Below are 27,532 nucleotides of genomic sequence, written 5' to 3'. Positions count from 1 at the left end.
GCACACGTACGACACGATGTCAACATGAATTATTGTGTGTCAGTAAAACGCACGGTAATGTTGGGCTACTGTAGCCTAAGATTTAGACTCATTGATGTATTTTATATCGATTTGAAATGTCAGAATCTATAAATACATCGAGTCTAAATCTTAGGCTAAGTCTACTGGACAAATTGTATGTCGAATACAAAGTTATACTTATTCATTACCATTTCCAATACACTTGTGTTACTGTTACATTATTTAATATTGCAAATCCTATATTCATAATTCATTTTTACAGTATATTTACTGTCAGTAGTGTACGTGGTGGTCTGACATATGCCTGACAGTTAAACAAAAAAGAACTTACGTCATAATAAAAAAAAATAAGTAATTTTAAATATGTTTTCCTGATAGTTCAAGTATCGATCGAGGTGATTGTTATTGGTAAAAACAAAATTGTAGGCAAAGTAAAGCGGACACAACATGCAGGACTTTTAATCAGGCATATCGAAAACGACCTACAAATGAGAAACAACAACGGGGTCCTTCGTTTAGCGCCAGTTTTAGACTCTCGCGGCAGCAGCAGCTGATGTGGAAGTAGAGTAGTAGCCTCTTCAGTTAATAACAAACACACTGACTGTATTTACACATAACAACGTGTTAGGTTGAACAATCAATAACTATTGCGTCAACACGCTGATCAATGCTGCTGTAAACTGACAGACACGAGAGGCTGACGTCACCATGTAAGTTAAAAGTGTTCGTTTCCCCCTTTTTTCCCCTCTTCCATTTTTAAACTCCTCTAAGATGATTTTCCTGTTTTTATATCCGTACGTCTCTGAATGTTACGATGAATTGAACACGGTGGACCCTCTTGTAAACAAGTGCTGTAATGTTTTATGGTGTCTGTCGAGTGTCGACCCACAGCTAACAATTTTGTATTATTTATTTATTCGGACCACCATTCGCTTCCACAAAGTGGTCGCTATAGTCTTCCACACAAACATACAATAAAAACAGATAATTGGCATTTAAACCCATCCCTTTTCACCCTCTTACTGTATACGTTTCTTTTCCCTTTTTACCTCCTTTTATGATGAATTCCTGTTCTGTTCTTTGGCTATATGGAAATGTCTATTTGTACGTCTCTAAATGTTTTGATGAATTGAACAAGGTGGACCCTCTTGTAAACAAGTGTAATGCCTTATTGGGTCGTCCACTAACAGTCTTTGTAATTGAGTTGTGCTTGAAATGTACTGTAATTCTGCAAACTGTTAATAAATACTTCAATCAAAACAGACAAGATCTAGTTATCATCTAAAACAGTGAAGTCACTCTGCATTTAACAGAGACAACAGCGACCAATAGTAACAAATACAGTGTTTACACACAAAATACAATAAGACGGTACAAAGGATAGAAAAAAATAAACTTCATCTACGTATGTATAAAGGACTCATCGATTTAGGTTTAAGTAAAAAATAAATAACGAAAATCTGCTTCTGGTTTGTCTCAGATTTTTTGTCTCAGATATTTGTTCATCCTTTATTTACCCAGCGTAGTAGCTGTTTTTTTTAAAATGTTTCTTAGCAGCACTTCACCAAATAACAGGGCGATAGTCCAGATGTGATAAGACTAGTAGTGACCGAATAACATCATTCAATCAATCAATCCTATCTAACCCACTGTTGAACTGATTTCCCTAACATCTGATCTATCTAACCCACTGTTGAACTGATTTCCCTAACATCTGATCTATCTAACCCACTGTTGAACTGATTTCCCTAACATCTGATCTATCTAACCCACTGTTGAACTGATTTCCCTAACATCTGATCTATCTAACCCACTGTTGAACTGATTTCCCTAACATCTGATCTATCTAACCCACTGTTGAACTGATTTCCCTAACATCTGATCTATCTAACCCACTGTTGAACTGATTTCCCTTCTCACAGAGACATCTATTCTACTCACAGAGACATCTAACTACAGTAACTGCCGTAACCTTACCTCCAAGGGATTTAAACAACAATGGAAAGTAAGTAGGAACGTATATAATTTGTGTCAATTGTTTATATGATTTGTCATCTGTTAGACGCAATTTGCAAAAATGATTTTTTTAAATAATGGGATGAATGTAGAGTTGCATTACCCTCCAGTGACTCCCCATTCATCCAAATTGCTTTTGCGATCTGCTTGTATTAATAAACGACGTTTAAACTCACCAACATTGCAGCTGTAGGGAAAGCTTGAATTATCCTCTTTCAATCTGCAAAGCGTTTGTTTCATAAAAAATCCACCGTAGACATGTTATGAGCTACTTTCTGTGCCGTTGATAACTTGATATTAAGTATTAAGATAACTGTTTGAGTTTGGAAGCACTCGTTTTAATTAACGGGTCATGCTGCTGCCCTCCTGCATTATGTGTGAATTCTGGGTGGTACGCACTACGCAGGGCCGTTCAGTGACTTCAACGAGCGCTTCCAAACTCTAAACAACACGTTTAGATAACAATAATCACACGCACAGAATTTCTTGACAGAACGTATAGCTCATAACATGTCTACGGTGGATTTTTATGAAACAAACGCTTTGCAGATTGAAAGAGGATAATTCAAGCTTTCCCTACAGCTGCAATGTTGGTGAGTTTAACTTTTAAATAGCAGACCTACAAGCTCGTAGCGCGCCACTCGGTGGCGCGCTATGAGCTTGTAGATCTGCTATTTTTCAATAGCTAAATTATAACATAATGTTTAAAACACCAAAAGGGGTTCCAGCCCAAAAGTTGTTATCTAATATTGATGATCAGTTGTACGGAGCAGTGATTCAGAGCATGTGACGTGTGTCTGTCTCCGCAGGCGAGGACGATCTGGACATTTTGACCGCACTGCTAACGGAGTCTGAGGATGCCGGAGGAGAGGAGCGCCTCCGTCCCGCCGCTCAGGAGACAGAGGAAGACGACTTGGACGACCTGTTTGACAAAGACGACGAGGATGACGAGGGCGAATACAGGGACGGGACGGAGGAGGACGTCGTGAAGAGCGGGGAGACGGCATCTGATCCTTCTGGAGATGTTGATGACGTTGAAGACGAGAAGGTGGAGGAAGCTGGAGAAGGAGAAGCCACTGGGAGCCTAGATAAGTCCAGGGAAGACTTAGAAGGTTTGTGCAACTTAGTTTTATCATATTACGTTAGGTGTATAACTCAACTGTGTTACTAGTAACGTACATTATTACACTGCATTACGGTGTTACGTTACTAGTAAGGCCCAAACAAACCACACCAATGCAACTAGCCGCAACTCGACAAAACAGTTTTGTCTCCACCAGGCCGAAGGCATGGGGAGAGAGTATGTTTAGTTGTCTCCACCAGGCCGAAGGCATGGGGAGAGAGTATGATTGTCTCCACCAGGCCGAAGGCATGGGGAGAGAGTATGATTGTCTCCACCAGGCCGAAGGCATGGGGACAGAGTATGTTTAGTTGTCTCCACCAGGCCGAAGGCATGGGGAGAGAGTATGTTTAGTTGTCTCCACCAGGCCGAAGGCATGGGGAGAGAGTATGTTTAGTTGTCTCCACCAGGCCGAAGGCACGGGGAGAGAGTATGTTTAGTTGTCTCCACCAGGCCGAAGGCATGGGGAGAGAGTATGTTTAGTTGTCTCCACCAGGCCGAAGTGTGCGCATCCGTCCGTCTGTTACCAGCTAATCTCCGGCACCGTTAACCCGGTCGATGCCAAATTGTGCACACACACTCCCTGGATGCCAGCAGATAGGCGGAGAAACACACTATGTGGTGTTTGAAAATGCTAAATAGTACTGTGTGTGTGTGTGTGTGTGTCTGTTTTCGGCTTTTAGAGGAAATGAGGCGTATGCAGGAGAAAATGCAGAAGCTCCAGCAGCAGTTGGCAGCCTCTCAGAAGGCTGCAGCCTCCCCTGCAGCCTCTCAGAAGGCTGCAGCCTCCCCTGCAGCCTCTCAGAAGGCTGCAGCCTCCCCTGCAGCATATCAGAAGGCTGCAGCCTCCACTGCAGCCTCTCAGAAGGCCTCCACTCCAGGCAGGAAGCCTTCCACTGCAGCCTCCCAGAAGGCCTCCACTCCAGGCAGGAAGCCTTCCACTGCAGCCTCCACTGCAGCCTCTCGGAAGCCTTTCACTGCAGCGTCCCCTGCAGCCTCTCAGAAGGCCTCCACTGCAGCCTCCCAGAAGACCTCCACTCCAGGCAGGAGCGCGTTGAGTCCGTCTGGCCCTAAACCCAGGACACCTCCAGCTCCACAGGGAGCATCCAGACAGATTCTCACCACCAAACCGACCCCGGGTTCCACACACAAGACCAAGACCCAAACGGGTATGATTTTCACCATTTTATCCAGATATATATATTTTCTGCAGACCATTTTTATCCCATTCCTTTCCGTACGGTGTGAGAATCTATTTGCAAAGTGTGTATGTGTGTATACTAGGGTTTAATATTTTCCCGGATTTGGCTCATTTTAATTCCCGGGAATTTGCGGACCTTTTCCCGGGCTCCCGCGGGAATTCCCGTCAGAAAAAAAACAAAAGAGAAGGGGAAAAAGTGCCCACCAAAATGCATTTATATGTATATACTTCACATGTTCAATAGAATTGATATTTTTTGGTTGAAAACGTTTTATTTGAACGAAATATGAACATATAGCCTGCAATAAAATAATGTTATAGGCCTACTACGCTATTCAGAAAACGTGACACTTTGCACTAATTTGACTGTCGAAGCACGGGGGGGGGGGGGGGGGGGGGATAAACGACCTCACGTCTTTCTTTCACATTTAGCTATAGGTCTTTCACCCTTTGAGCAGTGGTGCCTTCTCCACTGCAGATAATTTGATCATCCCGCTTTGTACTTTATGAAAAGTCCGATTGGGTGTTAAAATAGCCAGCACGGCCAGTGCGCAGCACAGCACACTGATGATTAGTGATTATTAGAGAGAGAGAGAGAGAGAGAGAGAGAGGGGGGGGCTGCGTGCTGGTGGTTACTATATAAAACAAATTGTAGCCTATACTCATCTTTGTTTGTGTTCCGTTTCACGTTATTGCTGACTGCTGAGTGACGCACACATGCAGGCAAAAGCCAAAAGGGGTTTAGAAGTGACAATGTCCATCACGGGGAAAGGATCCTCCTCGCTCCGTCGGTAAAACCCTCCTTTTCATACTAAAACACACTTCTCAGTTCTCACAGAGACTGATTAGGCTAAATGATTGACAAGTGCAGCAGCTTTGTCAATCTTTTGTTTTTGCCAACGGCTGATTCGGTCTGGTTATTAGCCAGGCTAGCAGCTTTAGGAGCGTGCCTGAAGATGTCCAACACAGTTCTGGAGAGAGTGACTCGGTGCTTTGCCTGTCCAGCGCAGACAGGAAATTATACGTTCTCCTCAGACATTCATTATTTTGCTAAAGTGTATAATAAGCTCTGTATCTGGTTAATTGCGGGAGGATGCAGGATTCGCGGAGTCCCGCTGATTTTATCTTGACCGCCCGTGTCCGCCCGCAGGTATTTAAATACCGCCCGTGCCGCAAACATTTACGTTGGGTCCCGCTGACTCCCCGTTACAGCCCAGTGTGATCCATAATTCCATATAAATATCATCAAACATGTTTGAAAATGATGGGAGGGTTTAGATTGGACATTTGAGCACTCATAGATCAGCTGGGGAAAGAACGTGCACTGTGTGAAAACTCCTTTAGTGTAATTTCCAAAAAGAAAAAACAACACCTCCGGTCCCGAAGAAAATTTCGGTCGGGAATTTGCGTGCCCTATAACCGGGAGGCCCGTAATCCCGGGATCCCGGCATTAAACCCTAGTGTATACAGGTATATATATATATATATAACTTCACTAGCAAGCAGAACAGAATGGTGCAAATACGGTAGATATCTTTTTGACCCTCAGTAAACCCACCGGCCACCCCAGAGAGACCAGAAGACCAGAAGCTGAACGATTCGTCAGACTTCTCTGCTCAGTTGATCAACGCTGACACCTTCAAACGCAAACCCAGAGTAGCCCACCAGACTTCATCTTCTCCAGGTAAAACCCACAGTAGCCCACCAGACTTCATCTTCTCCAGGTAAAACCCACAGTAGCCCACCAGACTTCTACAAGCTTGTAGATTTGCTATTTTTGAAAATTTTAAATGTGGAAATGTGGAGCAAATCTTTGAATATAATGACACCGCTGACATAGAAACCGTTTTTTAAAAGACATATGTTTTTTTAGAGTTGTTACTTTCAGACAGAGTACGAGTACTTAATATTTAGTACTCGCCGATACCGAGTACCGATACGATGAGTTCTCATAGAACGACTGACATAGAAACATAGCTTTTTCAGAAAACTGTCAGGATGTAGAAGACTTTTTTTTTTTTTTAATGACCTCAGTGTAATTGTCCCTGAACGAGAGACAGTGGTTACAGGTATAAACTTCAATTATATAAAATATGGTTTTTATGATGATCATACTTGGATAAAAAGGTTGATTTCATTATGAATAAATAGAATTTAAGAATGGCAACAAATATGTCAAAGGGTTATATTACAAGGTAAAAATACACCCTTTGAAGGGAGTCACATGATCAGAGTTGTCATGTCATTCACATGACGTCACCTGTCGGTAAGGGTCAGAGGTTGAACGGACTTCCTGGAGAAAAGTTGTATGTTTTGGGAACGTCGGAGAGAGAGAGACGATATTAATCAATCTGCACATGGTTCAAAGGCGCACACGGTACATATTCTTTGTGATTTCATTGTGATGTGTTGTTGTGGATTGTTCAATATTTCTGTAATGTAGAACTATGGACTTTTGATCAATTGAATGCACATGTGTAAGGACTCAAAAACTGAACAAAATGTCATTGTTTCCTTATTATAGTTTTCACGGTTTCTTGGTCACTGGAGGAGTTGAAAGTCGCAATACAAATAAAACCAATATCAGACATCTGTATGATGCGTGGACATACTTGAACCTGTACAGCTACACTCAGTCCAAAATGGGTTAAATGGACATTGCCTGTGTTTCTTTCCACCCTCTTCAGAAGAGAGAAGCCCTCTGGTGGAGATAAAGATGGGCAGCACCTTCCTTCCCGTAGAAACGGCGAGCAGCAGCGGTCCACGTTCGTCTCCAGCTCCCAAAAAGAGTCATCCTCCTGCTCCTAAAGACGTGGCCGTGGAGAAGTTCTCTGGGTTACGGCTAAGGTTTGGCCCACATCCCTAATAATATCTCATTCTAAGGTTTGGCCCACATCCCTAATAATATCTCATTCTAAGGTTTGGCCCACGTCCCTAATAATATCTCATTCTAAGGTTTGGCCCACGTCCCTAATAATATCTCATTCTAAGGTTTGGCCCACATCCCTAATAATATCTCATTCTAAGGTTTGGCCCACATCCCTAATAATATCTCATTCTAAGGTTTGGCCCACATCCCTAATAATATCTCATTCTAAGGTTTGGCCCACATCCCTAATAATATCTCATTCTAAGGTTTGGCCCACATCCCTAATAATATCTCATTCTAAGTTTTGGCCCACATCCCTAATAATATCTCATTCTAAGGTTTGGCCCACATCCCTAATAATATCTCATTCTAAGGTTTGGACCACATCCCTAATAATATCTCATTCTGTTAGGTTTGGCCCACATCCCTAATAATATCTCATTCTGTTAGGTTTGGCCCACATCCCTAATAATATCTCATTCTAAGGTTTGGCCCACATCCCTAATAATGTCTCATTCTAAGGTTTGGCCCACATCCCTAATAATATCTCATTCTGTTAGGTTTGGCCCACATCCCTAATAATATCTCATTCTGTTAGGTTTGGCCCACATCCCTAATAATATCTCATTCTAAGGTTTGGCCCACATCCCTAATAATATCTCATTCTAAGGTTTGGCCCACATCCCTAATAATATCTCACTCTGTTAGGTTTGGCCCACATCCCTAATAATATCTCATTCTAAGGTTTGGCCCACATCCCTAATAATATCTCATTCTGTTAGGTTTGGCCCACATCCCTAATAATATCTCATTCTAAGGTTTGGCCCACATCCCTAATAATATCTCATTCTAAGGTTTGGCCCACATCCCTAATAATATCTCATTCTGTTAGGTTTGGCCCACATCCCTAATAATATCTCATTCTAAGTTTTGGCCCACATCCCTAATAATATCTCATTCTAAGGTTTGGCCCACATCCCTAATAATATCTCATTCTAAGGTTTGGCCCACATCCCTAATAATATCTCATTCTAAGGTTTGGCCCACATCCCTAATAATATCTCATTCTAAGGTTTGGCCCACATCCCTAATAATATCTCATTCTAAGGTTTGGCCCACATCCCTAATAATATCTCATTCTAAGGTTTGGCCCACATCCCTAATAATATCTCATTCTAAGGTTTGGCCCACATCCCTAATAATATCTCATTCTAAGGTTTGGCCCACATCCCTAATAATATCTCATTCTAAGGTTTGGCCCACATCCCTAATAATATCTCATTCTAAGGTTTGGCCCACATCCCTAATAATATCTCATTCTAAGGTTTGGCCCACATCCCTAATAATATCTCATTCTAAGGTTTGGCCCACATCCCTAATAATATCTCATTCTAAGGTTTGGCCCACATCCCTAATAATATCTCATTCTTGGTCAAATACGTTTTTGACTTATTTTCTCTCAAATAGCCATCCAGGCCAAAGACTAGCTGTGAGGCGACAGCACTACCAACTGTGCCACCGTGCCCCCTGCCCCAACATTTTATTTACCTGCCATAGTGTCTGTCAACCCCTTCCTTACCCCTGTGTCGGATCTGTGGTTAGACTTGCATATATTCACCGATACCGATATGACCCGATATGACAAATAAGGACCGATCCGATACAGATTCGGGACATCTCTAGTAACTTGTTACCGTTTGTGTTTTTTAGGAGACCTCGCGTGTCGTCCACCGAGATGGACAACAAGATGGCGAACCGCAGGATGATCCGGCTCTCCCAGCTGCCCGAACGTCTGGCCAAGGAGAAGCTGGAGGACAGCGACTGGGTGACCTTTGCTGTGCTGGTCAGCAAGGCCACCCCTCAGAGCAATAGCAGTGTAATGTCTATAATCTAATATATTATTAACCCATAACCCACCCTGTGCTGTGCTGGTCAGCAAGGCCACCCCTCAGAGAAATAGCAGTGTAATGTTGTCTATAATCTAATATATTGACCCATTCTGAGTGGGAACGCCTCTTGGTGTTTTAAAGCAATATGTTATACTTTAGCTATTGGAAAAATAGCAGATCTACAAGAAGAAGTAAAAGAAGACAAAGGAGAAAACCAACAAAAGCAAAGCACTGGCGTGCTATAATAAAAACATTCAGAAGTGACTTATTTCCCCCTGACACAACATGAGCTTTACATTATTATTTCCATATTATCTGTATATATATATTTAGATCTGCAAATTTTTTGAAAAATCGTGAAAATGTGGTGCAAATCTTTGAATATATATATTCTGTCAGATCAAACGTTTTTAACTCAAATCTTTGCTTCTGGGGGGGTCCCTGAAACAACATATTTTCAGATGGTGGGTCGGTGGCCAAATACATATAATTTCTGGGATCCTTGACGTGAAATAGTTTGAGAACCACTGACATTAGAAAACATGAGGTTATTCAGAAAACTGTGATGATTTGAAGACAGTTGTAAATTGGTCTAAATTGTCTGACTTCCTTTCTGTCGGGTGACCTCTATATAAAATAAAACATTCTGTCTCTCATGTCGTTGCTGAAAAAAAATCTTCTTTTTCCTCCAGGGCAAGACCTTCAGCATCTGGAAGCTGAACGACCTCCATAACCTGGAGGTGTACGTGTCCCTCCTGCTGTTCGGGGAGGTGCACAAGGAGCACTGGAAGACGGAGCCCGGCACGGTGATCGGAGTCCTCAACCCCAACCCCATGAAGCCCAAAGACGGCTACGACGGAGTGAGTGAAAAAAGAAAGAAAAGCCACGCGAGAAGTAGAACTCAGCCATTAACACAATCTGTACATCCGACGTATGGGAACGTCTTAGGGATTCGAACCGAGCTGTACAAAGAACGTCTGAGGACGTCCTAGCGCATCCTCAATGATACAGGGCACGATAAGAATATTCAGAATTTTTCCTATTTTTTTTTTTTTTGCCCGTTCGCCTTTCGGCTACCGTAATACTGTATGCTACGCTCTGGGCTCATATTAGCTTGCCGTTGACTTACATGTTGGCGCGGCGGAAAGAATGACTCGTATCTCCTAATCCAGGGCGCTCTCCGTGGTGATGAACGGATGGCGCTTCTTTTCTGCTCCTCATCCGTCTCGCTCCCGCAAAATATGAACGCTTTTTGGATATATCTTATAAATTAAAATGATCGCAATGTAAGCTAGAAATGTAAAGTCAACTTTTTTTTAGTAGATTGTTTCCGGGTCATGGCTTTCAGAGTAAAAGCGCTGAGACAACCCCGGCCACCCAGAGCCCTTATTTTGAAGCACCTCCGGCACTGATAGTGTTGTTTCCCTGGGTCAGGTCAGCCTGTCCGTCGACCACCCCCAGAACAGTCTTAACGATGTCCTTAACGATGTCCTTAACGATGTTTCCCTGGGTCAGGTCAGCCTGTCCGTCGACCACCCCCAGAACAGTCTTAACGATGTCCTTAACGATGTCCTTAACGATGTTTCCCTGGGTCAGGTCAGCCTGTCCGTCGACCACCCCCAGAACAGTCTTAACGATGTCCTTAACGATGTCCTTAACGATGTTTCCCTGGGTCAGGTCAGCCTGTCCGTCGACCACCCCCAGAACAGTCTTAACGATGTCCTTAACGATGTTTCCCTGGGTCAGGTCAGCCTGTCCGTCGACCACCCTCAGAACAGTCTTAACGATGTCCTTAACGATGTTTCCCTGGGTCAGGTCAGCCTGTCCGTCGACCACCCTCAGAACAGTCTTAACGATGTCCTTAACGATGTTTCCCTGGGTCAGGTCAGCCTGTCCGTCGACCACCCCCAGAACAGTCTTAACGATGTCCTTAACGATGTCCTTAATGATGTTTCCCTGGGTCAGGTCAGCCTGTCCGTCGACCACCCCCAGAACAGTCTTAACGATGTCCTTAACAATGTTTCCCTGGGTCAGGTCAGCCTGTCCGTCGACCACCCCCAGAACAGTCTTAACGATGTCCTTAACGATGTTTCCCTGGGTCAGGTCAGCCTGTCCGTCGACCACCCCCAGAACAGTCTTAACGATGTCCTTAACGATGTTTCCCTGGGTCAGGTCAGCCTGTCCGTCGACCACCCCCAGAACAGTCTTAACGATGTCCTTAACGATGTTTCCCTGGGTCAGGTCAGCCTGTCCGTCGACCACCCCCAGAACAGTCTTAACGATGTCCTTAACGATGTTTCCCTGGGTCAGGTCAGCCTGTCCGTCGACCACCCCCAGAACAGTCTTAACGATGTCCTTAACGATGTTTCCCTGGGTCAGGTCAGCCTGTCCGTCGACCACCCCCAGAACAGTCTTAACGATGTCCTTAACGATGTTTCCCTGGGTCAGGTCAGCCTGTCCGTCGACCACCCTCAGAACAGTCTTAACGATGTCCTTAACGATGTCCTTAACGATGTTTCCCTGGGTCAGGTCAGCCTGTCCGTCGACCACCCTCAGAACAGTCTTAACGATGTCCTTAACGATGTCCTTAACGATGTTTCCCTGGGTCAGGTCAGCCTGTCCGTCGACCACCCCCAGAACAGTCTTAACGATGTCCTTAACGATGTTTCCCTGGGTCAGGTCAGCCTGTCCGTCGACCACCCTCAGAACAGTCTTAACGATGTCCTTAACGATGTCCTTAACGATGTTTCCCTGGGTCAGGTCAGCCTGTCCGTCGACCACCCCCAGAACAGTCTTAACGATGTCCTTAACGATGTTTCCCTGGGTCAGGTCAGCCTGTCAGTCGACCACCCTCAGAACAGTCTTAACGATGTCCTTAACGATGTTTCCCTGGGTCAGGTCAGCCTGTCCGTCGACCACCCTCAGAACAGCCTTAACGATGTCCTTAACGATGTCCTTAACGATGTCCTTAACGATGTTTCCCTGGGTCAGGTCAGCCTGTCCGTCGACCACCCCCAGAACAGTCTTAACGATGTCCTTAACGATGTTTCCCTGGGTCAGGTCAGCCTGTCCGTCGACCACCCCCAGAACAGTCTTAACGATGTCCTTAACGATGTTTCCCTGGGTCAGGTCAGCCTGTCCGTCGACCACCCCCAGAACAGTCTTAACGATGTCCTTAACGATGTTTCCCTGGGTCAGGTCAGCCTGTCCGTCGACCACCCTCAGAACAGTCTTAACGATGTCCTTAACGATGTCCTTAACGATGTTTCCCTGGGTCAGGTCAGCCTGTCCGTCGACCACCCCCAGAAGGTTCTGGTGATGGGCGAGGCCGTGGACTACGGCACCTGCAAGGCGGCCAAGAAGAACGGAGAGCCCTGCTCGCAGCTGGTCAACCTGGTGGGTCCCACACCGCACCACACCACACCACACCACACCACACCACAGGTTTAGTTAACCTGGTGGGTCCCACACCACACCACACCACACCACACCACACCACACCACAGGTTTAGTTAACCTGGTGGGCACCACACCACACCTTCCACAGGTTTAGTTAACCTGGTGGGCACCACACCACACCTTCCACAGGTTTAGTTAACCTGGTGGACACCACACCACACCTTCCACAGGTTTAGTTAACCTGGTGACCACACCACACCACACCTTCCACAGGTTTAGTTAACCTGGTGGGCACCACACCACACCTTCCACAGGTTTAGTTAACCTGGTGGGCACCACACCACACCTTCCACAGGTTTAGTTAACCTGGTGACCACACCACACCACACCTTCCACAGGTTTAGTTAACCTGGTGGGCACCACACCACACCTTCCACAGGTTTAGTTAACCTGGTGGGCACCACACCACACCTTCCACAGGTTTAGTTAACCTGGTGGACACCACACCACACCTTCCACAGGTTTAGTTAACCTGGTGGGCACCACACCACACCTTCCACAGGTTTAGTTAACCTGGTGGGCACCACACCACACCTTCCACAGGTTTAGTTAACCTGGTGGACACCACACCACACCTTCCACAGGTTTAGTTAACCTGGTGGGCACCACACCACACCTTCCACAGGTTTAGTTAACCTGGTGGCCACCACACCACACCTTCCACAGGTTTAGTTAACCTGGTGGACACCACACCACACCTTCCACAGGTTTAGTTAACCTGGTGGACACCACACCACACCTTCCACAGGTTTAGTTAACCTGGTGGTCACCACACCACACCGCACCACACCACCACCGCACCACACCTTCCACAGGTTTAGTTAACCTGGTGGACACCACACCACACCTTCCACAGGTTTAGTTAACCTGGTGGGCACCACACCACACCTTCCACAGGTTTAGTTAACCTGGTGGGCACCACACCACACCTTCCACAGGTTTAGTTAACCTGGTGGGCACCACACCACACCTTCCACAGGTTTAGTTAACCTGGTGGGCACCACACCACACCTTCCACAGGTTTAGTTAACCTGGTGGGCACCACACCACACCTTCCACAGGTTTAGTTAACCTGGTGGACACCACACCACACCTTCCACAGGTTTAGTTAACCTGGTGGCCACACCACACCACACCTTCCACAGGTTTAGTTAACCTGGTGGACACCACACCACACCTTCCACAGGTTTAGTTAACCTGGTGGACACCACACCACACCTTCCACAGGTTTAGTTAACCTGGTGGACACCACACCACACCTTCCACAGGTTTAGTTAACCTGGTGGACACCACACCACACCTTCCACAGGTTTAGTTAACCTGGTGGGTCCCACACCACACCACACCACACCTTCCACAGGTTTAGTTAACCTGGTGGCCACCACACCACACCTTCCACAGGTTTAGTTAACCTGGTGGTCACCACACCACACCTTCCACAGGTTTAGTTAACCTGGTGGGTCCCACACCACACCACACCACACCTTCCACAGGTTTAGTTAACCTGGTGGCCACCACACCACACCTTCCACAGGTTTAGTTAACCTGGTGGTCACCACACCACACCTTCCACAGGTTTAGTTAACCTGGTGGTCACCACACCACACCTTCCACAGGTTTAGTTAACCTGGTGGACACCACACCACACCTTCCACAGGTTTAGTTAACCTGGTGGGCACCACACCACACCTTCCACAGGTTTAGTTAACCTGGTGGACACCACACCACACCTTCCACAGTTTTAGTTAACCTGGTGGGCACCACACCACACCTTCCACAGGTTTAGTTAACCTGGTGGGTCCCACACCACACCTTCCACAGGTTTAGTTAACCTGGTGGACACCACACCACACCTTCCACAGGTTTAGTTAACCTGGTGGACACCACACCACACCTTCCACAGGTTTAGTTAACCTGGTGGGCACCACACCACACCTTCCACAGGTTTAGGCAGAAAGTACAAACCGATGCCACTTTCCTTTCTTAGTTTCAGTTTTTAACTCAAATCTTTGCTTCTGGGGGGGGGGGGGTCCCTTGAACAACATATTTTCAGATGGGGGGTCGGCTAATTACATAACATTTTTGGGGTCCTTGACATGAAATATTGAGAACCACTGATATAGAAACATGAGGTTTTTCACCAAAAAATACATTCTAAAAAGTTTTTTTTTTATTTCGATGTCAGGCCTAAATGGGTTATTGTCTTATCCGTCTGCTCCATGGTACCGGTCCAGTATGAATGCCAGTACTGCCAGTACCTATATTGTCTTCTCCTCCATGGTACCGGTCCAGTATGAATGCCAGTACTGCCAGTACCTTATTGTCTTCTCCTCCATGGTACCGGCCCAGTATGAATGCCAGTACTGCCAGTACCACGTCAAGGCCCAGTACAAGAAGGCGGCCGCCAAGCGGTCCGAGCTCCAGTCCTCCTTCTCGGGGAAGGCCACGGGCAAGGTGAAGGCCAAGGGCGGCAGCCTGAAGGACCGCCTCTGTAACGAGGGCTTCCACTACGGCGGAGTGTCCTCGTCCGCGGTTCTGTGAGTGTTTATTTACCGTATTCACTACCGTATATACTGCGCCGCGGCTCTGTGAGTGTTTATTTACCGTATACAGTTCAGTCAGACAGACAACTCACGGAATAGATTTAACCAATATAACCAAATAAGTGTGCATATGATATTTATCTTGGCGTTCGGTTCTGCTGCGGCACGATTAACGATTAACCATCATAAACATTAAGAGCAGGAAGATAGATATACAATGAACCCCCCCATGGGGAGCATAAATAACAGAGCCCACCGGTGGTGCTGGGGTGGTGGTGGGAGCAAACGTCACATAACCATAGCAGAAGGAAGGCAGTCTAGTCTAGTGAGCTTAAGTAGCAGCAAATTTCTATTTTAGTCTCTTGAATAGTTTTCACTTCGTTTTAGTCACATTTTAGTCACCTGGTATCTTTTAGTGTTAGTCTAGCTTTAGTCGACTAAATGTCATAAGATTTTAGTCGACTAAATCTACAGTTGATTTAGTCGACTACAATGTATTCTGGCGGGCCTTGATGCCGTCATATAAATGACTGATTTTACACATGTAGATCAGCTATTTTCAGCATGCAACCAAGTGTAAAATGACTTATACTGGATCTCTTGTCCACTAGTCCCTTTTGTTAAGGCAGTCTGTAGGACACAAATGCTCAAAAGGACAATTAGTAATAATGATAATGAGGCAACACAAGAATTCAGAGAAACCCCAGTCTGACTCTCCGAGTCATCACAGGGTCACAGCCTTTACAGCTCATTCCCACAACCCCCAACATAGCCTCAAGACTTGAGCCAGTTCAACACACGGGACAGTAACGTTGTAGAACAAACAGCACCACAGGGGTGTGACAGATGAGATCATCTCAGAGTGTAACATAGAGGGGATACTCTTTCATAAAGGGGTATTTTGTGTTTGTGTTTTAAATGTTTACATCTTAAATTTCTCGGACACCTTCCTAACATTTTAGTCTAGTTTTAATTTTGTTGACGAAATTGTCAATATATTTAGTCTCGGTTTCGGTCATCATAGCTTAGTTTTAATTTAGTTTTCGTCAGTGAAGAAAGGTAGTCGACGGAACATTTTTCGTCTTAGTTTTAGTCGACGAAAACAACACTGACTAGTTTGAAACGTGAAAGTATTGTGCAGCGAAGTATAATTTCTATAATTGTATAATTGCAAATTGCTACATCTTCTGTGAACAGGTTCTGTTTTTAATGCGTGTGTAAATGCACTGACCAATGTGGTTTTATTTTAAAGATCTTCTGTGAACAGGTTCTGTTTTTAATGCGTGTAAATGCACTGACCAATGTGGTTTTATTTTAAAGATCTTCTGTGAACAGGTTCTGTTTTTAATGTGTGTAAATGCACTGACCAATGTGGTTTTATTTTAAAGATCTTCTGTGAACAGGTTCTGTTTTTAATGTGTGTAAATGCACTGACCAATGTGGTTTTATTTTAAAGATCTTCTGTGAACAGGTTCTGTTTTTAATGAGTGTAAATGCACTGACCAATGTGGTTTTATTTTAAAGATCTTCTGTGAACAGGTTCTGTTTTTAATGCGTGTAAATGCACTGACCAATATGGTTTTATTTTAAAGATCTTCTGTGAACAGGTTCTGTTTTTAATGCGTGTAAATGCACTGACCAAAGTGGTTTTATTTTAAAGATCTTCTGTGAACAGGTTCTGTTTTTAATGAGTGTAAATGCACTGACCAATGTGGTTTTATTTTAAAGATCCAAGCCAGGATCCAAGTCCACCCAGGGCACTCTGGACAAGCTGTTTGTGAAGGGCTCGGCTAAGAAAGCTAAGCCACTGGGTAAGAATGGAATGTGAATGTAAAGACAAACTGCATTCTCTTCACTGTGTACTTGAAATGACGTGTATTTTTTTGTGTACTTGCATTAGCTTATTTGTATGAATTTACTTCTGTACTTGAGTTAAAAAACATTCACTTTGAAAATAATATATATTCCAAGATTTGCGCCACATTTTTACGATTTTTCAAAAATAGCAGACCTACAAGCTCGTAGCAGATCTGCTATTTTTCAATAGCTAAATTATAACATAATGTTTAAAAGACCAAAAGGGGTTCCCGCCCCAAAATGTGTTAACCCTTTCATGACGACGCCAGGCCCAGGAAATAATTCCCAATGCATTTTTCCTCATAGACATTTTTAAAAAGTATTTATTTAAAGACCTTTTTTAAGCGCCATACGAAGACAACTCGAGTCGTGACAAATCATGACAACAAACACAAACAACTCCAGTTGGCTTTGTCCGCGGCGTAAACGTCTTTAAATAAATACTTTTTGAAAAGTCTATGAGGAAAATGAACGGGGAATTATTTTCCGGGTCTCTCGAGGGGGGGGGGGGGCGGGACTGCGACACTCTATCGTTTGCCACACAACGACTTTAGCCGGGCGACAAACTGACAACGCATCGCTATGTGGTGCATTCTGAACTTGTAATTTTGAAAACAAATTGACATTTCTTTGCAAATGTCACCTATATAATGTCATGCCCAAAATACCATGGATGCCAGGTTGAAAGTAAACAAGCGTTTGAATTGATTTGCTTTGTACGAACTGACTTGTGTGTTACTGTGTTCAGCCCTGAAGTCTGGCGAGGTGTCGGGCTGCACGGATGACTTCAAGACGCTGATGGCCGTGCAGACTCCTGGCGCTCTGCAGATGATGAAGCACCTGACCAAACCTTCAGGTAAAGATGCACCTGACCAAACCTTCAGGTAAAGATGAACCTGATAGTTACAGGCCAAACCTTCAGGTAAAGATGAACCTGATAGTTACAGGCCAAACCTTCAGGTAAAGATGAACCTGATAGTTACAGGCCAAACCTTCAGGTAAAGAACCACCTGACCAAACCTTCAGGTAAAGATGAACCTGATAGTTACAGGCCAAACCTTCAGGTAAAGATGAACCTGATAGTTACAGGCCAAACCTTCAGGTAAAGAAGGACCTGATACAGGCCAAACCTTCAGATAAAGATGCACCTGACAAACCTTCAGGTAAAGATGCACCTGACCAAACCTTCAGGTAAAGATGCACCTGACCAAACCTTCAGGTAAAGATGAACCTGACCAAACCTTCAGGTAAAGATGCACCTGACCAAACCTTCAGGTAAAGATGAACCTGACCAAACCTTCAGGTAAAGATGAACCTGACCAAACCTTCAGGTAAAGATGCACCTGACCAAACCTTCAGGTAAAGATGAACCTGATAGTTACAGGCCAAACCTTCAGGTAAAGAAGGACCTGATAGTTACAGGCCAAACCTTCAGGTAAAGAAGGACCTGATAGTTACAGGCCAAACCTTCAGGTAAAGATGCACCTGACCAAACCTTCAGGTAAAGAAGGACCTGATAGTTACAGGCCAAACCTTCAGGTAAAGAAGGACCTGATACAGGCCAAACCTTCAGGTAAAGATGCACCTGACCAAACCTTCAGGTACTGAGTGAGAGAGAGACGGGGTTTAAACCAATACAATATCCACTGACATGTTGGGGACAACTCCCATTCTGGGCGGGAACCCCTTTTGGTGTTTTACGCAAATAAGCATTATGTTCTATACTTTTAGCAATTGAAAAATAGCAGATCTACAAGCTTGTAGTTCTGCTATTTTTGAAAAATCCTGAAAATGTGGTGCAAATCTTTGAATATATATAATTTCTGAGCGAACGCTTTTAACTCAAATCTTTGCTTCTGGTGGGGGGGGGGGGGTCCCTGGAACTACATATTTTCAGATGGGTGTCGGCGACCAAATACATAAAACTTTTGGGGGTCCGTGACGTGAAATAGTTTGAGCACCACTGATATAGAAACATGGGGGTTTTTCAGAAAACTGTCATACGTTAAGGTTGGCGAACATGCGCTGCTCCGTGCTTGCGGTTATGGTTAGGGTTACAGTACAGTACAGTACAGTACAGTAGGCATTTTGTATCTTCAGTGCGTTTTGTATTCTCACAGACACCAATGTTCTCCTCCAGGCGCGGTGTCGTCGATTAATTAGAACTCACATCAGAGTCTTTAAGAAATAAACAGGGTAGAGAGTGGACTGAAACAATGATACTTTTATTACGATTACGATTGGTTTGTACCAGGGGGGCAGTCAGACAGATATTTTGTGAAGCTACTAAGGAAATCGGGATTTCCTGAAAGTTCATATAATGGCCTGTTGTGGCGCTGTCATTGGGCCCAGAAAAACCCATAGCCCCATAGAAGTCCATGTATTTGGGCCCAACTTCACCTAGACTGTATTACCTTAATAAACATGGTCATGAATACTTTCTGCTTCCAGTCACTAGTTTAAAGTCTCATTTCTAATGTCATAATATTCTTTTTGGAAAATTATGGTCCCATTTATAAAATAAATTACCATAAAGTCGCGTATGTTCTGAGGGGCGTGGCTACCGTTACAGTCTATGATCGGGATTCCCCTCCCACTCGAGTCAAAATAAAAACCAACGGAGAAGAAGGGGGGGGAGTCCCGCCTCGTTGTCTGGGCCAGCCAATGGGCCAGCTGGGCCCAAACGGATCTAGAAAGATGGCGATTTACAATTCAAGGACTGACAGGCTTCATTGTACGTTCATGTTAGACCCGCGGGAACGCTTTGTCCATATTTTTTACAGTCTATGGTTTGTACCAGCCCAGGGAGGAGCACGTACTGTATGCAAGCCTCCTGAGCCTTTTACATGTCTCTCTCTTATACACAATGAGAGCAGAGAATACATTGGAGGTTGTGGTCAGTAGTGGTCAAACATGGGTGTAATGGCAATCCTTCCCTTCAGATTTTGTTGCCCATTACTTCACAGGTGGTGGAAGTGGTCGTACGCAGTAACGCACACAGAAACATGAATGATGGATGTCCAGTCGTATAGAGCTCAGTTTTGCTGTATTTATTGAAGAGTTGTACAGTTGAGATGAACATACCAATATAGAGATTATCCTGTTATTTTGTCTGCTGGCTGCATGGTAAGCTGGTATAAGAACGGTGTGCTCCCACCATACCCTGTGTCTAGTTCCTCCCTAGTGCCCCTGTGTGTCACCTTTATAAGTGGTCACCTTCTATGTGCTGTGTTTCTCAAGCCCGCCACCAGGTGGTCAGAAATAATACTGGTAATAATAATAATAATACAAATAATGCCCCTCTTCTAATGGCTCCTACAATGGGTCTCATGTAAGAACAGGTCCTCTGAACAGACAACCAACAGGGTGGATAGTACGGGTCTCATGTAAGAACAGGTCCTCTGAACAGACAACCAACAGGGTGGATAGTACGGGTCTCATGTAAGAACAGCTCCTCTGAACAGACAACCAACAGGGTGGATAGTACGGGTCTCATGTAAGAATAGCTCCTCTGAACAGACAACCAACAGGGTGGATAGTACGGGTCTCATGTAAGAACAGGTCCTCTGAACAGACAACCAACAGGGTGGATAGTACGGGTCTCATGTAAGAACAGGTCCTCTGAACAGACAACCAACAGGGTGGATAGTACGGGTCTCATGTAAGAACAGGTCCTCTGAACAGACAACCAACAGGGTGGATAGTACGGGTCTCATGTAAGAACAGGTCCTCTGAACAGACAACCAACAGGGTGGATAGTACGGGTCTCATGTAAGAACAGGTCCTCTGAACAGACAACCAACAGGGTGGATAGTACGGGTCTCATGTAAGAACAGGTCCTCTGAACAGACAACCAACAGGGTGGATAGTACGGGTCTCATGTAAGAACAGCTCCTCTGAACAGACAACCAACAGGGTGGATAGTACGGGTCTCATGTAAGAACAGCTCCTCTGAACAGACAACCAACAGGGTGGATAGTACGGGTCTCATGTAAGAACAGCTCCTCTGAACAGACAACCAACAGGGTGGATAGTACGGGTCTCATGTAAGAATAGCTCCTCTGAACAGACAACCAACAGGGTGGATAGTACGGGTCTCATGTAAGAACAGCTCCTCTGAACAGACAACCAACAGGGTGGATAGTACGGGTCTCATGTAAGAACAGGTCCTCTGAACAGACAACCAACAGGGTGGATAGTACGGGTCTCATGTAAGAACAGGTCCTCTGAACAGACAACCAACAGGGTGGATAGTACGGGTCTCATGTAAGAACAGCTCCTCTGAACAGACAACCAACAGGGTGGATAGTACGGGTCTCATGTAAGAATAGCTCCTCTGAACAGACAACCAACAGGGTGGATAGTACGGGTCTCATGTAAGAACAGCTCCTCTGAACAGACAACCAACAGGGTGGACAGTACGGTATTCTCATTTTAAAACTCCTATCACAGCGGGCGGGGCAGCGGGCGAGGTCCAGTCCATCACGGCCTCCGAGCTGATCAAGCAGCAGAAACAGAAGCAGCAGGAGCTGCTGGAGGCGCGGCGCCGCCGGGCCGAGGAGATCCAGAACCGGGTCTCACCCCCACGGGCCACCCCCCGCGGCCCCCCCACCCTCGGACGAGGCTTCTCGGAGGGAGAGGACATCCTGTTCTTTGACCACGGCGGCGGCGGCCCTTCTCCTTCTCCTCCGCCGCCGGCGGCCGCGCCGGCGGCGGCCTCGTCGCCGAGTCTGTCGTCCGCTAAGCTGGCGGCTCTCAGGAAGCTGCGGGCTAAAGGGGGCGGGGCGCTGGCGAGGGAAGACCCGAACGCCGTGAAGAGGAAGAGGAGTGACGGCGACGGCGGCGACATCATCTCGGCCCGCGTGGAGAAGAACCTGGAAGAACCCGACGGTACGCAACAGCAGAACTAAGCATTATGTTCTACTTTACCTATTGGAAAAATAGCAGATCTACAAGCTCGTAGCGCGCCACTCGGTGGCGCGCTACGAGCTTGCAGGTCTGCTATTTTTGAGAAAAAAACGTGAAAATGTTGTTACAAATCTTTGAATAATATAATATTCTTTCAGAAACTTATTTATTTCGACGTCAGGCCTAAATGGGTTATGGATTATCTTTTCTAAAGATTCATAGATATTTTGTCTTTATTTAGGTAGGTGGGGGGGGGGGGGGGGGTTGACATCATGTACAACACAGGTCTGCCGGAATCAAACCAAGGACGTTGTGATCATGTGGTCAGCGAAGTCTCCGAGCAGCTACTGACATGCCCATGTTAAACCTAGAGTTTAGGTCCTGGTCAATGTGAAGTCCTCTGGAGTTTAGGTCAATGTGAAGTCCTCTGGAGTTTAGGTCAATGTGAAGTCCTCTGGAGTTTAGGTCAATGTGAAGTCCTCTGGAGTTTAGGTCCTGGTCAATGTGAAGTCCTCTGGAGTTTAGGTCAATGTGAAGTCCTCTGGAGTTTAGGTCCTGGTCAATGTGAAGTCCTCTGGAGTTTAGGTCAATGTGAAGTCCTCTGCAGTTTAGGTCAATGTGAAGTCCTCTGGAGTTTAGGTCAATGTGAAGTCCTCTGGAGTTTAGGTCAATGTGAAGTCCTCTGGAGTTTAGGTCAATGTGAAGTCCTCTGGAGTTTAGGTCAATGTGAAGTCCTCTGGAGTTTAGGTCCTGGTCAATGTGAAGTCCTCTGGAGTTTAGGTCAATGTGAAGTCCTCTGGAGTTTAGGTCCTGGTCAATGTGAAGTCCTCTGGAGTTTAGGTCAATGTGAAGTCCTCTGGCGTTTAGGTCAATGTGAAGTCCTCTGGAGTTTAGGTCAATGTGAAGTCCTCTGGAGTTTAGGTCAATGTGAAGTCCTCTGGAGTTTAGGTCAATGTGAAGTCCTCTGGAGTTTAGGTCCTGGTCAATGTGAAGTCCTCTGGAGTTTAGGTCCTGGTCAATGTGAAGTCCTCTGGAGTTTAGGTCCTGGTCAATGTGAAGTCCTCTGGACTCTGGGGTTTAGGTCCTGGTCAATGTGAAGTCCTCACTCCTCACCTATTCCTTTTCCCTCTCCCATATGCAGGGGAGTCGTCTGGGGCCGAGGGGGACATGCCGGCGCAGAAAAAAAGACGGGAACAGCTGGAATACGTCGAGTCCGAAGAGTTCCAGAAGATCCTCAACGCCAAGTCTCGCCACGGACTCGTGCTGAAGGCGGTAAGATATGATATGATATAGTACTTTATTGTCAGTTCACACTGAAATTTGTCTTGAGACACAGCAGCCAAGTATGCAGAACACATATACACACATTTGACATAAACACAAAGAACAAGACAATTGACATACATAAAGACATGAAGACAAGAGCAATGTCCACCGCTTAGATTACCCCGTGGCTACTACAACTCCTGATTAAGCCTCAAGGTCGACTGGTGGACCTCTTTAGTCTGACCTTATTGTATGCTTGTACACCATATCTCCTTCCTGAAGGCAGCAACCTATATTCTCCATACAACACATGCTTAGTATTAGAGGTGATATTCCTTGCTAACCTTAGGATGTATTTCATAAACATTGCTTAATACAATCACTGTCATCTTGTCAACTGACGTGAACATAATGCGATGGAAGTCTGAATTAAGCAATATTACACGAGAGGGTGTGGGTTAACGTCGAGTTCCGCAAGCATCACTGAAGTGGCAATAATCACGTTAACCCTCGAGTGTAATATTGCAATTCTACCACAGTTACCCTTAAAACAAAGAAAATCGCTGAAAGAATATATATTTTTAATGACAGATGTAGTCACTACGACCACAAATGTCCCAAGAAACTAGCTAGCCTAGCCACCCAGTTTGCTAGCGCTCTTGGAGAACAGAGCGGCTGAATTCTTTGTTTTGATTAGGTGGTGGTGTGTGGTGGTTTAACCACCGGCTAGAAGACTGTTTCAACCAATCAAATTGCTTCCTCGAAACGACCTGTGGTAGAATAAAGCTTAAAGGTCCTCCTCTCCTCTCCCAGGCTGAGTACCAGCTCCAGGAACGCTACTTTGACGTGCTGGTGCAGAAGGAGCAGATGGAGGAGAAGATGAGAGGAACCACGGAGATGAAGTGTCGAGCGGTCTCCTGTAAGAAGGTACTAGATGAGTTCTTTCTTATTGACTTAAAGAGAAGTATATAAGAACGAGATGGACCGCGATAGAAACACAACAACATGATGACATGCTAAGTATTTAGTTTCTCTGTGTCACTCATATCTCACCAAAACAAGTCTTCCAGTTCACGTCCGTCTGTCCGTTCGTCCGTCCACCCGTCCGTCCGTCCCTCCCCCCACAAAGGGGCAATCAAAATGTCAACACATTAACCGATTCAGGACAGGAATCATTATGTTATACTTTAGCTATTGAAAAATAGCAGATCTACAAGCTCATAGTGCTGCACTCTTTTGAAATCGTGAAAATGTGGCGCAACTCTTATATTTTTATGTCTAATCTTCGAATATGTTATATTCTTTCAGAGCGAATGTTTTTAACTCAAGTCTTTGCGTCTCTCCAGTGTAACTACACGTACTTCAAGCCCGCGGACCGCTGTGTGGAGCAGAACCACGCCTTGCACTGGCACGAGTCCACCAAACGCTTCTTCAAGTGTCCGTGTGGACAGAGGGCCATCGCTCTGGACAGACTGCCCCACAAACACTGCAGGTGAGACCACCCTCACACAGGGATGTAAAAGGCCTTGATGTAAAAGGCCTTCTGTCTATTCCAACAACTAGACTCAAAACAAAGGGTGACCGTGCATTTGAAGAATGCAAAGAATGCAGAGTCTGTCGACGGTTTTAAGAACTTGTTAAAAACGTATTTATTTCGTCAGCAAAAGCTTTATTTTATAATGTATTTTTACTTGAATTATTTGCATCTCAATGTTTTACCTTCTATTGTTTGTTTCATGCCCTTAATTGTTTTAACATGGTTGTTTTACCTTGTTGTTCAGCACTTTGTAACATTGTTTCCAAAGGTGATCTATAAATAAAATGTACTTACTTACTTAGGCTTTCAATGTAATGAGTCCCAGGATGCAGGGATGGTCTTTTAGAAATGAGCTCATCTACAAGCTCGTAGCGCGCCACCGAGTGGCGCGCTACGAGCTTGTAGGTCTGCTATTTTTGAAAAATCGGAGAACGACTGACGTAGAAACATAGCTTTTTCAGAAAACTGTCAGGATGTAGAAGACATTTTTAGAATCTGATCAAAATGGGTTAACTATAAAGTGTGTTTTGGGGTGCAGAACGCAGCCTATTTTAATCTGTGTCTGTGTGTTTCAGTAACTGTATTTTAATCTGTGTCTCTGTGTGTGTTTCAGTAACTGTGGGCTGTTCAAGTGGGAAAGAGATGGCATGCTGAAGGTAAATGACATTTACACCATCATGTGTCACACGTTTTGGCGCTCATGCTTATAAGTTACACTTTTCACTATTTTGAACAAAGTACTGCATTTTTCTATGTAATTATAATAGTTGTGGCGTGCCGTGCGGTCATGAACGGAACAGAAAACGTATGATGTAAAGAGTAGTGTGTTTTTTTAAATTAGACGGTGCCTTATTTACGGAAGCTACAGTATGCTGGAAAACCTCTGATTCAGCATGTTTATTTCTGTTTTGCAGCTTTAGTTCAAACACTTTTAATCTGACTTGTGAAAAGGAGTTTATAGCCTGCTGTATGTACTACTGTATGGTCCATCACATCACCTGTAAACCAGGGATAATGTACAGCAGTTCATCATTGACACACAGTACAGCACTATAATTGCATTGTATGTAGTCATAGCACGTCATAGTACATATGTATAGCATAGTATAGTATATATGTATAGTTTATATGTATAGCTTCATTATATAGATATTCCACTGTTACGTTCTTAGCTTACGCATGTTTCATGATTCATTATTTTTATGTGATGTATTCCCATGCTTTTGTTCTTGCTTAATGTAAATCGCTCTGGATTAAGAGCGTCTGCTAAATGCCTAAATTGTAAATTGTACAGTACAGTACAGTACAGTAATCCCCAACAGGATAGAATACATTCCTACCAACCTCATGCATCAAGGATTTTTTTCAGTTGTGAAAACAGACACACAAGCTATTTATTGATTGGTTGAATACTTTATTAACAGGCTTTGGGCCAATAAGCCCCTATAGGCCCTATAATAGGCTTGTTTCCATTGTGGTCCTCTGTATAATCGGTATCGGCAGATATGACCCTGAAAATAATGGGATATGGGTCATAATTTCATAATTTCATAATCCTAACGTGACGTGTTTGTGACTCCCAGGAGAAGAAAGGACCGAAGCTAGGCGCGGAGACGCTGCTGCCCCGAGGAGAGGAACACGGCCGCTTCCTGAACTGAACGACAAACGACCCCCCAAATAATGACTGCCATCACCTCGACAACTTCCCTCTGCTACTTTACTCAGAAGGCACGCACACCTGTGTGTGTGTGTGTGTGTGTGTGTGTGACGTGTGTGTGTGTGTGACGTGTGTGTGTGTGTGTGTGTGTGTGTGTGTGTGTGTGTGTGTGTGTGTGTGTGTGAGACGTGTGTGTGTGTGTGTGTGTGTGTGTGTGTGTGTGTGTGTGTGTGTGTGTGTGTGTGTGTGTGTGTGTGTGTGTGTGACGTGTGTGTGTGTTGAGTAAAGTGGGGTATTTTTAAACCACATAATGGGACACGTCACCCTTTTTGTTAAAAAATTATATGTTAATGACGTTTAAAAGATTTAGAACACTTTCCTGGGGGTCTTTATGTGTGTAGTATGTGGTTTTTTAGATATTTTAGATTCTAGCAGTGAGCCCAGTGTCTCTGATGTCATGGACACTGGACTACAATTCCCATAATGCTTTGGTGCACTGCTCCTCCTTGTGGATAGGGGGGAGGGCTGTCTTACTGAGACAACATGTAGTCCAAGGACTGTCTAAAGAGGACGGGATGTGAAGACCGTACGGGCGACGCCATGTTGCTCCATGGAAGGAAAGAAACATGCGCAGTTGAGACCAAGGAAGCTAAACGAGGAAGTGTTGGCTGCATAAAGCCCATTGCGCATGTTTCTTTCCTTCCATGGAGCAACATGGCGGCGCCCGTACGGTCTTCGCGTCCCGTCCTCTTTAGACAGTCCTTGATGTAGTCCAGGAAGGAAGTGAGCCCAGTGTCCATGACATCAGAGACACTGTGCTCACTGCTACAATCTAAAATATCTAAAACCACATATTACACACATAAAGACCCCAGGAAAGTGTTCTAAATCTTCTAAATGTCATTAACATATATCTTTTGTGTCCCTTTTAATTATGAAGACAGTGTTGGCCTGAATGTCCACCTGTTATGACAGAATACGGACACTATAGGGTTTCACGTCAATAAGTTTGTTGATATTGTTAATGTTTCCTTGAATAATTTACTACTTGTTATCGTTTTATGTTTGGATCTTTTTATGTGTGCTTTTCTTTTTTTCTACTAAATTAAACAATTTGTTCTGATCTCCTGCTGTATTTGCTGGACATGAACTTATTAAATCGCGCATCGAGTCATTTTAAGAGAAATTG

At 44.7% G+C, this 27,532-nt stretch overlaps 1 protein-coding gene across 1 annotated transcript; it reads left to right on the top strand.

The window, feature by feature from the left end:
- The first annotated feature begins 449 nt into the window (after positions 1-449).
- Positions 450-26,447, top strand: mcm10 (minichromosome maintenance 10 replication initiation factor). Its single transcript, XM_080757508.1, has 18 exons — positions 450-731; positions 1,944-2,026; positions 2,847-3,149; positions 3,841-4,326; positions 5,908-6,042; positions 7,046-7,205; positions 8,938-9,103; positions 9,809-9,976; positions 12,396-12,512; positions 14,925-15,112; positions 16,847-16,929; positions 17,724-17,831; positions 21,428-21,865; positions 23,025-23,155; positions 23,963-24,076; positions 24,496-24,641; positions 25,300-25,342; positions 26,270-26,447. Exons 2-18 carry the CDS (start codon positions 2,020-2,022, stop codon positions 26,342-26,344), a joined length of 2,868 nt encoding a protein of 955 aa, XP_080613634.1. The 5' UTR covers positions 450-731; positions 1,944-2,019; the 3' UTR covers positions 26,345-26,447.
- Positions 26,448-27,532: the final 1,085 nt, after the last annotated feature.

Source organism: Protomyctophum bolini (assembly GCF_963924005.1).
Source record: "Protomyctophum bolini genome assembly, chromosome: 23".
NCBI classification, from domain to species: domain Eukaryota; kingdom Metazoa; phylum Chordata; class Actinopteri; order Myctophiformes; family Myctophidae; genus Protomyctophum; species Protomyctophum bolini.
This window is presented reverse-complemented; position numbering and strand designations above follow the sequence as displayed.